At 47.5% G+C, this 11,309-nt stretch overlaps 1 protein-coding gene across 2 annotated transcripts in view; it reads left to right on the top strand.

Moving 5' to 3' along the window:
• The window catches only part of CHRD (chordin), a gene marked incomplete at its 5' end in the record, with an annotated part of 64,006 nt that extends 53,775 nt beyond the window's left edge, over positions 1-10,231 (top strand). For both annotated transcript variants that reach the window (XM_081953621.1, XM_081953622.1), the window contains 3 exons: positions 850-1,004; positions 4,536-4,629; positions 7,783-10,231. In XM_081953621.1, the coding sequence (XP_081809747.1) occupies positions 850-1,004; positions 4,536-4,629; positions 7,783-7,853 (320 nt within the window). In that variant the 3' untranslated portion in view covers positions 7,854-10,231. The remainder of the gene's footprint in view (positions 1-849; positions 1,005-4,535; positions 4,630-7,782) is intronic.
• Between the last annotated feature and the right edge of the window lie 1,078 nt (positions 10,232-11,309).

Here is an 11,309-nt window from a genome sequence, read left to right as displayed (position 1 = left end):
GAGGACCCAGATTGTTGGGGTCAATGGGCGGACTGGAGAGACACAGAGAGAGAGAGAGACAGAGAGAAACACAGAGACAGACAGACAGAGAAACACAGGGAGGGAGGGAGGGAGGGAGGGAGGGAGGGAGAGACAGAAACAGAGAGAGACAGACAGAGACAGACAGACAGAGAGAGAGGGAGGGAGGGAGGGAGGGAGAGGGGGTAAGAGAGAGAACCATCGCAGAAGAGCTGTGCTTTCGCAGTGGTTAGAATGCAGCCTTGCAGCCTGACTCTGTCCTCTGTCAGGAGTTCAATCCTGAACCGACTCAAGGTCGACTCAGCCTTCCATCCTCCCAAGGTGGGTAAAAGGAGGACCCAGATTGGGGGCAAATATGCTGACTCTGTAAACATCTTCGAGAGGGCTGTAAAAGCACTATGAAGCAGTGTAAGTGCTTTTGCTATTGGTGTACTTATTAGATGGATGGATGGATATGTGGTGGATGGATGGATGGATGGATGGATGGATGGATGGATGGATGGATGGATGGACAGACAGACAGATAGACAGACAGACAGAGCCACCATGGAAGAGCTGGGGTTTTGCAGTGGTTAGAATATAGTATTGCAGGCTAACTCACTGCTCGCTGCCAGGAGTTCGATCCTGACTGGCTCAGCCTTCCGTCCTTCCAAGGTCGATAAAATGAGGACCCAGAATGTTGGGGGCAAATAGGCTGACTCTGTAAACTGCTTAGAGAGGGCTATAAAAGCACCGTGAAGCGGTATATAAGTCTAAGGCTGTTGCTATTCTAGCCAACTTTCTCCTTTTCTGCTCTTCCCGTGAGCTTCACGCTCTGCCTTTTCCCCACAGTCTTGGAGAAGAGCTCTTCCCTGCTTTCCGACATGATGCAGGCGGACGGTCCCCGAGCTTGTAAGTTTGGGCGGCAGTGGTACATGCACAATGAGAGGTGGCACCCTACGGTTCCCCCTTTTGGGGAGATGAAGTGTATCACCTGCTGGTGTCTGGTGAGTAGGAGGGGGATGAATCTCCGCAGCAAAATTCAGCGGGTAGCTTGGAGACGGGGACGTCTCTCTCTTAGATGATGACTGGTACCCCAGTGGGTGGAAGAAAAATACAGGTAGTCCTTGATTTACAAGAGTTTGCTTAGTGACCGTTCTGTTCTGACCTAGGCTGCTCAAGAGCCTGAAGCAAAATTCTTGTCCCGACAAAAAAACCCCTTTCATTAATTTCCTGTGAATTCTGCTCCTTCACGTCCAGCCAAGGGAGGATTTACGGTCACAGACCTTATCTGGCTCGGAGAGCTGCCAGGCTGATATCTGCAGAACTTGGCAAGGAGTCTCGGAGAGTCTCGAACCAATGAAGCGAACTAATGGTCTCCTGCAAACTCCACTCCCCTTTTGCTCCTCTTTTATTTCCTCTGGGAGGGGCCATTCATCGTCCACCTGTGACCTTACTTCCAAGTTGACTCCTCTCCTTTAGCTGTTCCCTTCGTCTGGCAACTCACACTGGGAACAGGCTCCAGCTGTTCTTCTGCCTCACTGATGTCTGACTCCGAAAGGCAGCTGATAACTGGTATACGGCTCTGGCCCCCTCTCTGCCTCCGACACAGAGCCCTCATCAGAGCTTTCCCCAGACTTGAGGACTGACCCATGTTCCTCCCCAACCTCCTCCCTGTCCGAATCAACGGCCAGTTCCGCTAGCCGCTGGCGGGCCACAACACATTCCAAGTTACAACAGCACTGAAAAAAACAATTTATGACCATTTTTCACACTTAACCACCATTGCAGCATCCCCTTGGTCCCATGATCAAAATCCTAACACTTGGCAACTGACTCGTATTTATGACGGTTGCAATGTCCCCAAATCACGTCATCCCTGTTTGCCACCTTCTGACAAGCAAACTGAACGGGGGAGGGGGGAGAGTCACTTAATCAAACCCGTCACTAACTTAACAACTGCAGCGATTCGCTTCACCATTGTGGCAAGAAAGGTCATCAAACGGGGGGCAAAATTCGCTTAATAACTATCCCAATTCCTGTAGCCTTGTCCCGCTCCCGCTCCGAGGACCTAGTGACTGCCTGGAATAGGGCGACGACTGGGGCCTTGGACCGGGTTGCGCCTTTGCGACCTCTCCTGCGGCATCGACCCACCCGGGCTCCTTGGTTCACTGAGGAGCTTAGGGTGATGAAGCGCCACAGGAGACGTCTAGAGAGCAGGTGGAGGTCCTCACGCTCCGAATCTGACCGAACACAGGTAAGAGCCTATTTGCGGACTTACCTTGTGGCAATAAGAGCGGCCAAACGTAGGCATTGTGCTGCTCTTATTGCGTCCGCGGATAACCGCCCTGCCGCCCTGTTTAGGGTGACTCGCTCCCTTTTATCGCAGAGGGCGCGGGAGACACCCTTACAGGGTAGAGCAGAGGAGTTTGGGGAATATCTTCAGGACAAAATCGATCAGATCCGGAGCGGGTGGACCTCCGTCAGTGGACCAGACGAGCCGCCAACAGCGAGTCTTGAGAGACCATTCTGGGAGGAGTTTGACTCTGTTGCCCCCGAGGATTTGGACAGGTTGCGTGGACGGCTGCGACCCACCACTTGTTTAACGGACCCGTGCCCCTCCTGGCTGGTACTGGCAGCCTGGGAGGTGACACGAGGCTGGCTCCTGGGCCTGGTGAGCGCATCACTGGGTGAGGGATACTTACCAACCGCCTTGAAAGAGGCGGTGGTGAGACCCTTGCTCAAGAGGCCTTCGCTCGACCCAATGGAGCTAGCTAACTATCGTCCAGTCTCCAACCTCCCCTTCGTGGCGAAGGTTGTTGAGAATGTGGTGGCGCAGCAGTTCCCGCGACACCTAGACGAATCCGACTATCTAGACCCACGCCAGTCCGGCTTCCGACCCGGGCACAGCACCGAGACAGCCTTGGTCGCGTTGGTCGATGATCTCTGGAGGGCCAGAGATAGGGGTTGCTCCTCTATCCTGGTCCTATTAGACCTCTCGGCGGCTTTTGATACCATCGACCATGGTATCCTATTGCGCCGGTTGGAGGGGATGGGAGTCGGAGGCACCGTTTTGCGGTGGTTCGGCTCCTACCTCTCCGACCGGAAGCAATGTGTGTTGACAGGGGGACAGAGGTCGTCCCTGAGGCCACTCACTTGTGGGGTGCCACAGGGGTCGGTCCTCTCGCCTCTCCTGTTCAACGCATATGTGAAGCCGCTGGGTGAGATCATCCGTGGTTTTGGGGTTGAGTACCATCTCTACGCTGATGATACTCAGCTGTACATTTCAACCCCAAACCACCCCAACGAGGCTGTCGAAGTGATGTCCCGGTGTTTGGAAGCCGTCGGGGTCTGGATGGGGGACAACAGACTCAGACTCAACCCCTCCAAGACCGAGTGGCTGTGGTTGCCGGCACCTCGGTTCAGCCAGCTGACTCCATCGCTGGCCATAGGGGGCGAACAGTTGCCCCCTGTGGAGCGGGCGCGCAATTTGGGTGTCCTCCTTGATGCCCGGCTGTCAATGGAGGACCATGTGGCAGCCGTGGCAAGGGGGGCATTCCACCAGGTTCGCCTGGTGCGCCAATTGCGCCCCCTACTGGACCGGAGTGCCCTGCGCACGGTCACTCATGCGCTGGTGACGTCTCGCCTGGACTACTGCAATGCCCTCTACATGGGGCTTCCCTTGGGACGCATCCGGAGACTGCAGCTAGTTCAGAACGCAGCCGCGCGGGTTATTATGGGAAGTACCCGTTACTCCCACGTAACACCTCTCCTGCGCGAGCTGCACTGGCTACCTGTGGCCTTTCGGGTGCGTTTCAAGGTATTGATCACCATCTTTAAAGCGCTCCATGGCAGAGGACCTAGTTATCTGCAGGATCGCATCCTACCACACACGTCCCTGCGACCTATCCGCTCACACAGGGAGGGGCTCCTCCTGGTGCCGTCTGCTAGGCAATGCCAGCGGGCGACACCTAGGAGTAGATCCTTCTCTGTGATGGGCCCAACCCTCTGGAATGACCTCCCCCCAGACATTCGAACTACCACCGACCTCCGTTCCTTCCGGCAAAAGTTAAAGACTCACCTATTTCAATCAGCTGGCCTGGCACTTTCTTAGCTTTACCTCCCGGGATTCATTTATTTTAATTGGGTTTGGGGTTTTAATAGGCTTTTAACGTATTATATTTATTATTCTATTACAGTCTCACAACCTCCTTCACCTACGTATTTAATTATTTAACTGTTTATGTATGTATTTTACAACGTATTTTAGTGACTGTACACCGCCCCGAGTCCTCTCCGGGAGAGGGGGCGGTCTATAAGTGTGAATAATAAATAAATAAATAAATAAATAAATCCCACTTAGCAACATTAATTTTGGGGAACCGGTTGTGGTCACAAATCAAGGACTACCTGTGATCCGCCTGTACGGTGTGAAAGCTGTTGCTACCCATTTGCTGTTTTGTTGAGGATTTGGGAATCTTATATAATCCTGGCTCTCTTCCAGCAAATTATTGTTGTTGTTGTTGTTTTAATTTCAGTCTGGGGAAACACATTGCGAGCGTCAAGAATGTTCTCCAACCTCTTGCTCCAAGGAAGGGAAAAAGGGAGACTCCTGTTGCACCCAGTGCCAAGGTGAGCGTGGACCCTTAGTACAAGATTGTGGCCCAACTCGTGGTGGAGACGCAATGCAGGTAGTCCTCGGCTAACAAGAGTTTGCTTAGTGACCGCTCAAAGCGACAACGGCACTGGAAAAAAAGTGTCTTATGACCATTTTTCACACTTGTGACCATTGCAGTCGATCAAAATTCAGACAGGTACACATGAACAGAGTTGGAAGGGATCTTTTGGTCATCTAGTCCATCCCCCCCGCCCAAGCAGGAGACCCTACACCATTTCTGAGAGATGGCAGCCCAGTCTCTTCTTGAAAGCCTCCAGTGATGAAGCTCCCACAACTTCCAAAGGCATCTACTGTTCCATGGGTTGATTGTTCAACCAATTGTCAGAAAGTTCCTCCTTATTTCTAGGTTACAATACAATACAATACAATACAATACAACACAACACAATACAATACAATACAATACAATACAATACAATACAATACAATAGCAGAGTTGGAAGGGACCTTGGAGGTCTTCTAGTCCAACCCCCTGCCTAGGCAGGAAACCCTATACCGTTTCAGACAGATGGCTATCCAACATCTTCTTAAAGACTTCCAGTGTTGGGCATTCACAACTTCTGGAGGCAATTTCTGTTCCACTGATTAATTGTTCTAACTGTCAGGAAATCTCTCCTCAGTTCTAAGTTGCTTCTCTCCTTGATTAGTTTCCACCCATTGCTTCTTGTCCCACCCTCAGGTGCTTTGGAGAATAGCTTGACTCCCTCTTCTTTGTGGCAGCCCCTGAGATATTGGAAGACTGCTATCATGTCTCCCCTAGTCCTTCTTTCTCTTAAGCTAGACATACCCAGTTCCTGCAACCGTTCTTCATATGTTTTAGTCTCCAGTCCCCTAATCATCTTTGTTTGGTCATGTGATCCAGGTTGAATCTCTCCTTCCTCAGTTTCCATCCATTATTCCTTGTCTGGCCTTCAGGTGCTTTGGGAAATAGCTTGACCCCTTCCTCTCTGTGGCAGCCCCTCCAATATTGGAAGGCTGCTATCATGTCTCCCCTAGTCCTTCTTTTCATTAAACTAGACATACCCAGTTCCTTCAACCGTTCTTCATATGTTTTAGCCTCCAGTCCCCTAATCATCCTGGTTGCTCTTCTCTGCGCTCTTTCTAGAGTCTCTTTCTAGAGACATTTGCAACTGACTCACATTTATGACAGTTGCAACCTCCCGGGGTCATGTGATCCATCTTTTGCGACCTTCTGACAAGCAAAGTCAATGGGGAAGGTTACTCATTTAACAACCGCAGAAATTCACTTGATAAGCATGGCAAGAAAAAGTCATGAAATGGAGCAAAACTCACTTCGTGGCTGTCTCGCTTAGCAACATAAATTTTGGGCTCAATTGTGGTTGTGAGTTGAGGACTTACTTATGTTTTTGGAAGTCTCCCGGTAACATTTTAATAACTATTTCAACTGAACGGCATCAACGTTATTGTAGAGTTTTGGATGGCCTTATACCTGGGATGGTAAACCTATGGCGGGAAGGGGGGGGCATTTGTCAGGGCACGTGAGGCGTTGCCGTGTCAGCTGGCCAGCATGCATGCACTCGCCCTTCCCAGGCTCCAGAGGCTTTATAAGAGCCTGGGGAGGGCGAGAACAGTCCCCCACCCGGGAGGCCCTCGGAAGTGACTTCCAGTTTGCTCGTAAGGTCCTTTTCAGTCCTCCGGAGGCTTAGGGGAAGCCTCCTGAAGGTCCCTGAAGCCTCCGGAGGGCTTAAAACGACCCTATGAGCAAACCAGAAGTCTGTTCCTGAACTTCCGGTTTGCCCGTAGGACCGGTTTTTTGCACTCCGGAGGCTTCAGGGAAGCTCCTGAAGCCTCCGGGGGAGGGAGGCTGTTTTCGCCCTCCCCAGGTTCCTATAAAGCTTCTGGAGCCTGGGGAGGGCAAAAAAAGCATGCCAAAAATGGGGGGAGCGCTGGTCATGCATGCACGCGCGGTGGAGTCGTGCGCATTGCATTATGGGTGTGGCACACCCACGCATGACCTCCCCTGCGCTCCCCCGGCTTTTGGCATGCGAGCCACAAAAGTTTCGCCATCTCTGCCTTATACATTCAATTAAACCCTTTTTGTTTTCAAGTATTTTTCATTGTACATTTTCCTTTATTCTGCATCACAATTTCAATTTTGCAACAGCAGAATACTGCTTGTATCAAATCCTTTTTAGATATGCATGATGTTATACACCCTAATCACAAGCCATTTTTCTCTTAATCTTACAGTATCGTCTCTTTTTAAATGCGTAACGAGGTACATCGTAATTGTGTCCATTGTTTCCATAGTTATAACCTAACACTCTATTCCAGAGGTTCCCAACATGGGGCTCATGCCCCACAGGGGGGCAATTTGATTTTTAATGGGGGCAATTTGAACCTTGTTTAAACCAAGTTAATGGCCGTTTAGGCTTCCTCCGCGTGAGTAGAGTTCACTTTTTGAGTAAAGTAAGAGTTATAAGTCCCAAGGGGGGGCATCAGGATTTTAGAGATGCTTAAGTGGGACATGGCCCAAAAAATGGGTTGGGAACCACTGCTTTCTACATTTATCACTCTATACATTTTGATTTACAGTTGTATACAGTCCGATAATGATAGTACTTGCAATATACCATATTTTTTGGACTATAAGATGCACCCGTGTATAAGATGCACCAAGATTTCGAAGAGGTAAGTAAGGGGGGAAAAAGGGTTTTGTCTTCCCTGGCCCCTAGGAGCACTCTGCAGGCTTCAGCAGGGCTGGGGGAAGGCAAAAATGCCCCCGTTTTTGCAAAAAACAGGCCATTTTTCACAAAAATGGGGTGTGGAGGCGTAGCTTCAGGAGGCCAAAAACGGCTGTATTCGGTGTATAAGGCACACTAACATTTCCATGCTCTTTTTGGGGGGGAAAGGTGTGTCTTATACTCCAAAAATATGGTATATTTTCTATATAACTTTGTACCTGTATTTGTTTCTACATTGTTAATCTTAACATTCAATTAAAAACTGGAGTAGGCCCAAAAATCCGAAAGTACAGCCACAAGATAACGCCCGGTTTTTCCTGCTCCAGTCTGATCAAACCTGCCAGTCTAATTCATATCCCCCCCCCCCCTGATTTGCTCTGTTCCCCCGTTTGTGTCCCACAGCATCAGAGATCCTTCAAGAAGAAGGTCAAGGGACTTTTGGAGGGGTGACCAAGAGCTCCTGGAGACATTAACCAGCCCAAACCAAGAAGCATGGATGCCCCCCAAATATATTTTAAGAGTTGCCGAGGCAGGCAGTCTGGAGTGAGATCTTTCTGGGACCTTCCTTGAAGTCACCCCAACTTTTGATGGTGGTCTCCAGGCACCAGGAAGACCTTCAGATCTTCTCCTCCGCAGAGAAGCATCCATCCATTCTCCTCAGCTGCTCTCTCCTTTCTCCTCTACACCTGTGGGCAGCCACCGGATGGCCTTACACCTGTTTTGCACCTGCTCCTCTGAGAAGAAAATTTATTTTATTTTATTCCTTAAGGAACTGGGAATTGATATTACGTGTCTGGGATACGCCATAAAACTCTAGGATGGAACCGTGATTCTGCCCAACCCCTTCCATATCCCCGTGAACTCAACCTGTTGACGTCTTCATCTTCATTTGACGCATTTTGGATTACGTGACCTCTTCAAAAGGAATCCCTTAAGTCGTACTGAACTCTATCCAAAGGAGGGGGAAGCAAATCTTCCACAAAGTAATATATATGTACATATGTACAGTAGTGGCCAAAATTGGGGGAAAACCTTTGGGAAAAGTGTATAGTATTTTTGAGGTTTGATGACTAATAACACCACTTTTGGGGGAGGGGAGTAGTACCATAAAGTTATATATCCTCTGTCCAGGTAACATGGGTTTTAGCCCAGTTTAGTCTTTTCAATCTTTGTTTGAGAGATAAAAGTGGCTTTTTTTTCCCGTGGCATTCTAGACTTTAGGCCAAATTCCTGCAGTCTGTGCCGAACAGTCCATGCTCTCAACTTCCCCTTGCGTTGCGCCATTTCATCTTGTATACACACAGATTATTTTCTTCTGGCACGTAGGCACAGTCTCTTAATTCTTCTATCATCACTTGCTGTTGTGGTTTTGTAGTGACTGAGTCTCCTTATACCTCTTCAAAAACTTAGAAGTGCCACCTTTGGTTAAGTTTCCACCAATTTTTCCTTCTAATTTCTTTATAACTGGAGCAGTGGTGAAATCTATTTTTTTCCCCGCTCACCGATTATGTGGGCGTGGCTTGGTGGTGGCGGCGGCAGTCATGTGACTGGGTGGGTGTGGCCAACTTTTTTCTTTCTTTCACTTTTTAAAGCATTTTTTCCCTGCTGGAAAAAAATGCTTTAAAACAGGAAAAAATGCTTTAAAACAGGAAAAAATGCTTTAAAACACATTTTAAAAGGCTTCTGACAACTGCTCGACTCGTAGCTGATCATTGGAGGATTTCACCCCTGAACCGTAGCCTTGTTCATTTAATAATACTATTTTACATTGCGTTCTGGGCAACCAGTCAACTCTTTGCACCATTACTTTAATTTTATTACCAACTTGATAGCGATCACATAACACACTCGAAGCTTCAACACGGGATATCAATAACTGAATCCTACTGTGAACTGATTGGCTCATTGCCAAGACAAGATGACACCTGATTGGCTCTCGAAACACTCATGCTCATTGGCTACCACAGATGAAGGAAAGCTACCATATTTTTCGGAGCATAAGACACACCAAGGTTTTGAAGAGGCAAATAAATAAATGAATAAGTTTTTGCACTCTGAAAATCTCCCCAAAACAGCCCGTTTTTCATGAAAATGGGCCCATTTTATTTATTTTTATTATTTTTTGCAAAAATGACCGTGCATAGCCCTTAGGAGGCTTGTAGAGTGCTCCCGGGGAGAGCAAAAAATGGGCCGTTTTTTGCTCATTTTTGCCCTCCCCAGCCCCTAGGAGCTCTCTGAAAGCCTCCTAAAGGCTATGCACGGCCATTTTTGCAAAGGGGGCAGGGTTTCAGGAGGCCAAAAATGCTGTATTCCATGTATAAGATGCACCCAGATTTTCAGCCTCTTTTTGAAGGAAAAAGGTGCATCTTATACTCCGAAAAATACGGTACCTGATATCAACATAAGCAAGTTGTGCTTCCTTTTTCTGGTTATTTGGCTATACCTGTTCATAGAATACGGATAATTGAACAAACGTCATTGCATGACATTCTTAATTAAATTATCTTTCCATTGATATATAATGTTATGGTACTATTTCAACAAAAAAAAGAGTGGTGTCATTAGCCATCAAACCTCAAAAATATACTTTACAACCCAAATACAGCCAAAAGGTTTCCACAATTTTGGCCATGACGGTATATAAAATGTAAAATTGTCCTCCTTCGCTGCAATTCGAGGCCAGGAATGGAGGGTACTGGGGGAGGGTGCGGCTTTCCCTTTGTTTAATTTTGTTGTATAATTTATGTTGTTTCGCGGCTGAGGCTCTCCTTCCCCACTCAATTCAAAACGGAAGGGTCGATGTTGAAGATGAAATATTTATTTTTTTGAAAAGTAAGATCAACCGAGTAAAAGGCGCGTGAGGTTGAGCAAATGCTTTGCGTTTGTGGTAATTCTCTCTCTCTCTCTTTTTCTGCAAGGGTTTTTAATTCCATGGGAATCTCCACAGTTGGGTTAAAAGCAGTTTGTAATGGAAAGGGCAAAGGCTGGTTGAGGTGGCTAAACCCAGGAGGAGGAGGAGAAAGAAACAAGGATTAACATGTCACTCTCGCAGTCTTGCAACATAGCAATTGCACTTATATTCCGCTTCACAGTGCTTTACAGCCCTCTCTAAGCGTTTTATAGAGTCAGCCTATTTGCCCCCAACAATCTGGGTCCTCCTTTTACCCACCTCGTAAGGATGGAAGGCTGAGTCAACCTTGAGCCTGGTGAGATTCGAACTGCCAAATTGCAGGCAGCTGGTAGTCAGCAGAAGTAGCTTGCAGTACTGCACTCTTAACCACTGCCACCAGAGCTCTTACGACATCCTGGAAATTTCCTGGAAAATGATCAGCTACATCTCAGTTGCAGAAAACCACAGGATACTCCAGGCCTTTTTTTTGCAACTCGGTGTGAGGTACAAGCAATCAGAATCACTCGGGAATACAGGGAGTGTGAAAATAGAATTGAAAATAGAATAGAATAGGGAATAGAAAATTAGAATAAAATGGAATGGAATGGAATAGAATAGGGAATAGAATAGAAAATAGGATAGGATAGGATAGGATAGGATAGGATAGGATAGGATAGGATAGGATAGGGAAAAGAATAGAATAGAACAGAACAGAAAAGAAAAGAAAAAAGTAAAGAAAAGGGAATAGAATAGAATAGAAAAGGGAATAGAATAGACAATAGGATAGGATAGGATAGCATAGGCTAAGATAGGATAGGATAGGTTGGGATAGAGAAAAGAATAGAATAGAACAGAAAAAAGAAAACAAGAAGAAAAAAGAAAAGGGAATAGGATAGGATAGAATAGAATAGAGAATACAATAGAATACAATAGAATACAATAGAATACAATAGAATACAATACAATAGTAGAGTTGGAAGGGACCTTGGAGGTCTTCTAGTCCAACCCCCTGCCTAGGCAGGAAACCCTATACCGTTCC

Source organism: Natrix helvetica (assembly GCF_964273705.1).
Source record: "Natrix helvetica genome assembly, chromosome: 5".
NCBI lineage: Eukaryota > Metazoa > Chordata > Lepidosauria > Squamata > Natricidae > Natrix > Natrix helvetica.
This window is presented reverse-complemented; position numbering and strand designations above follow the sequence as displayed.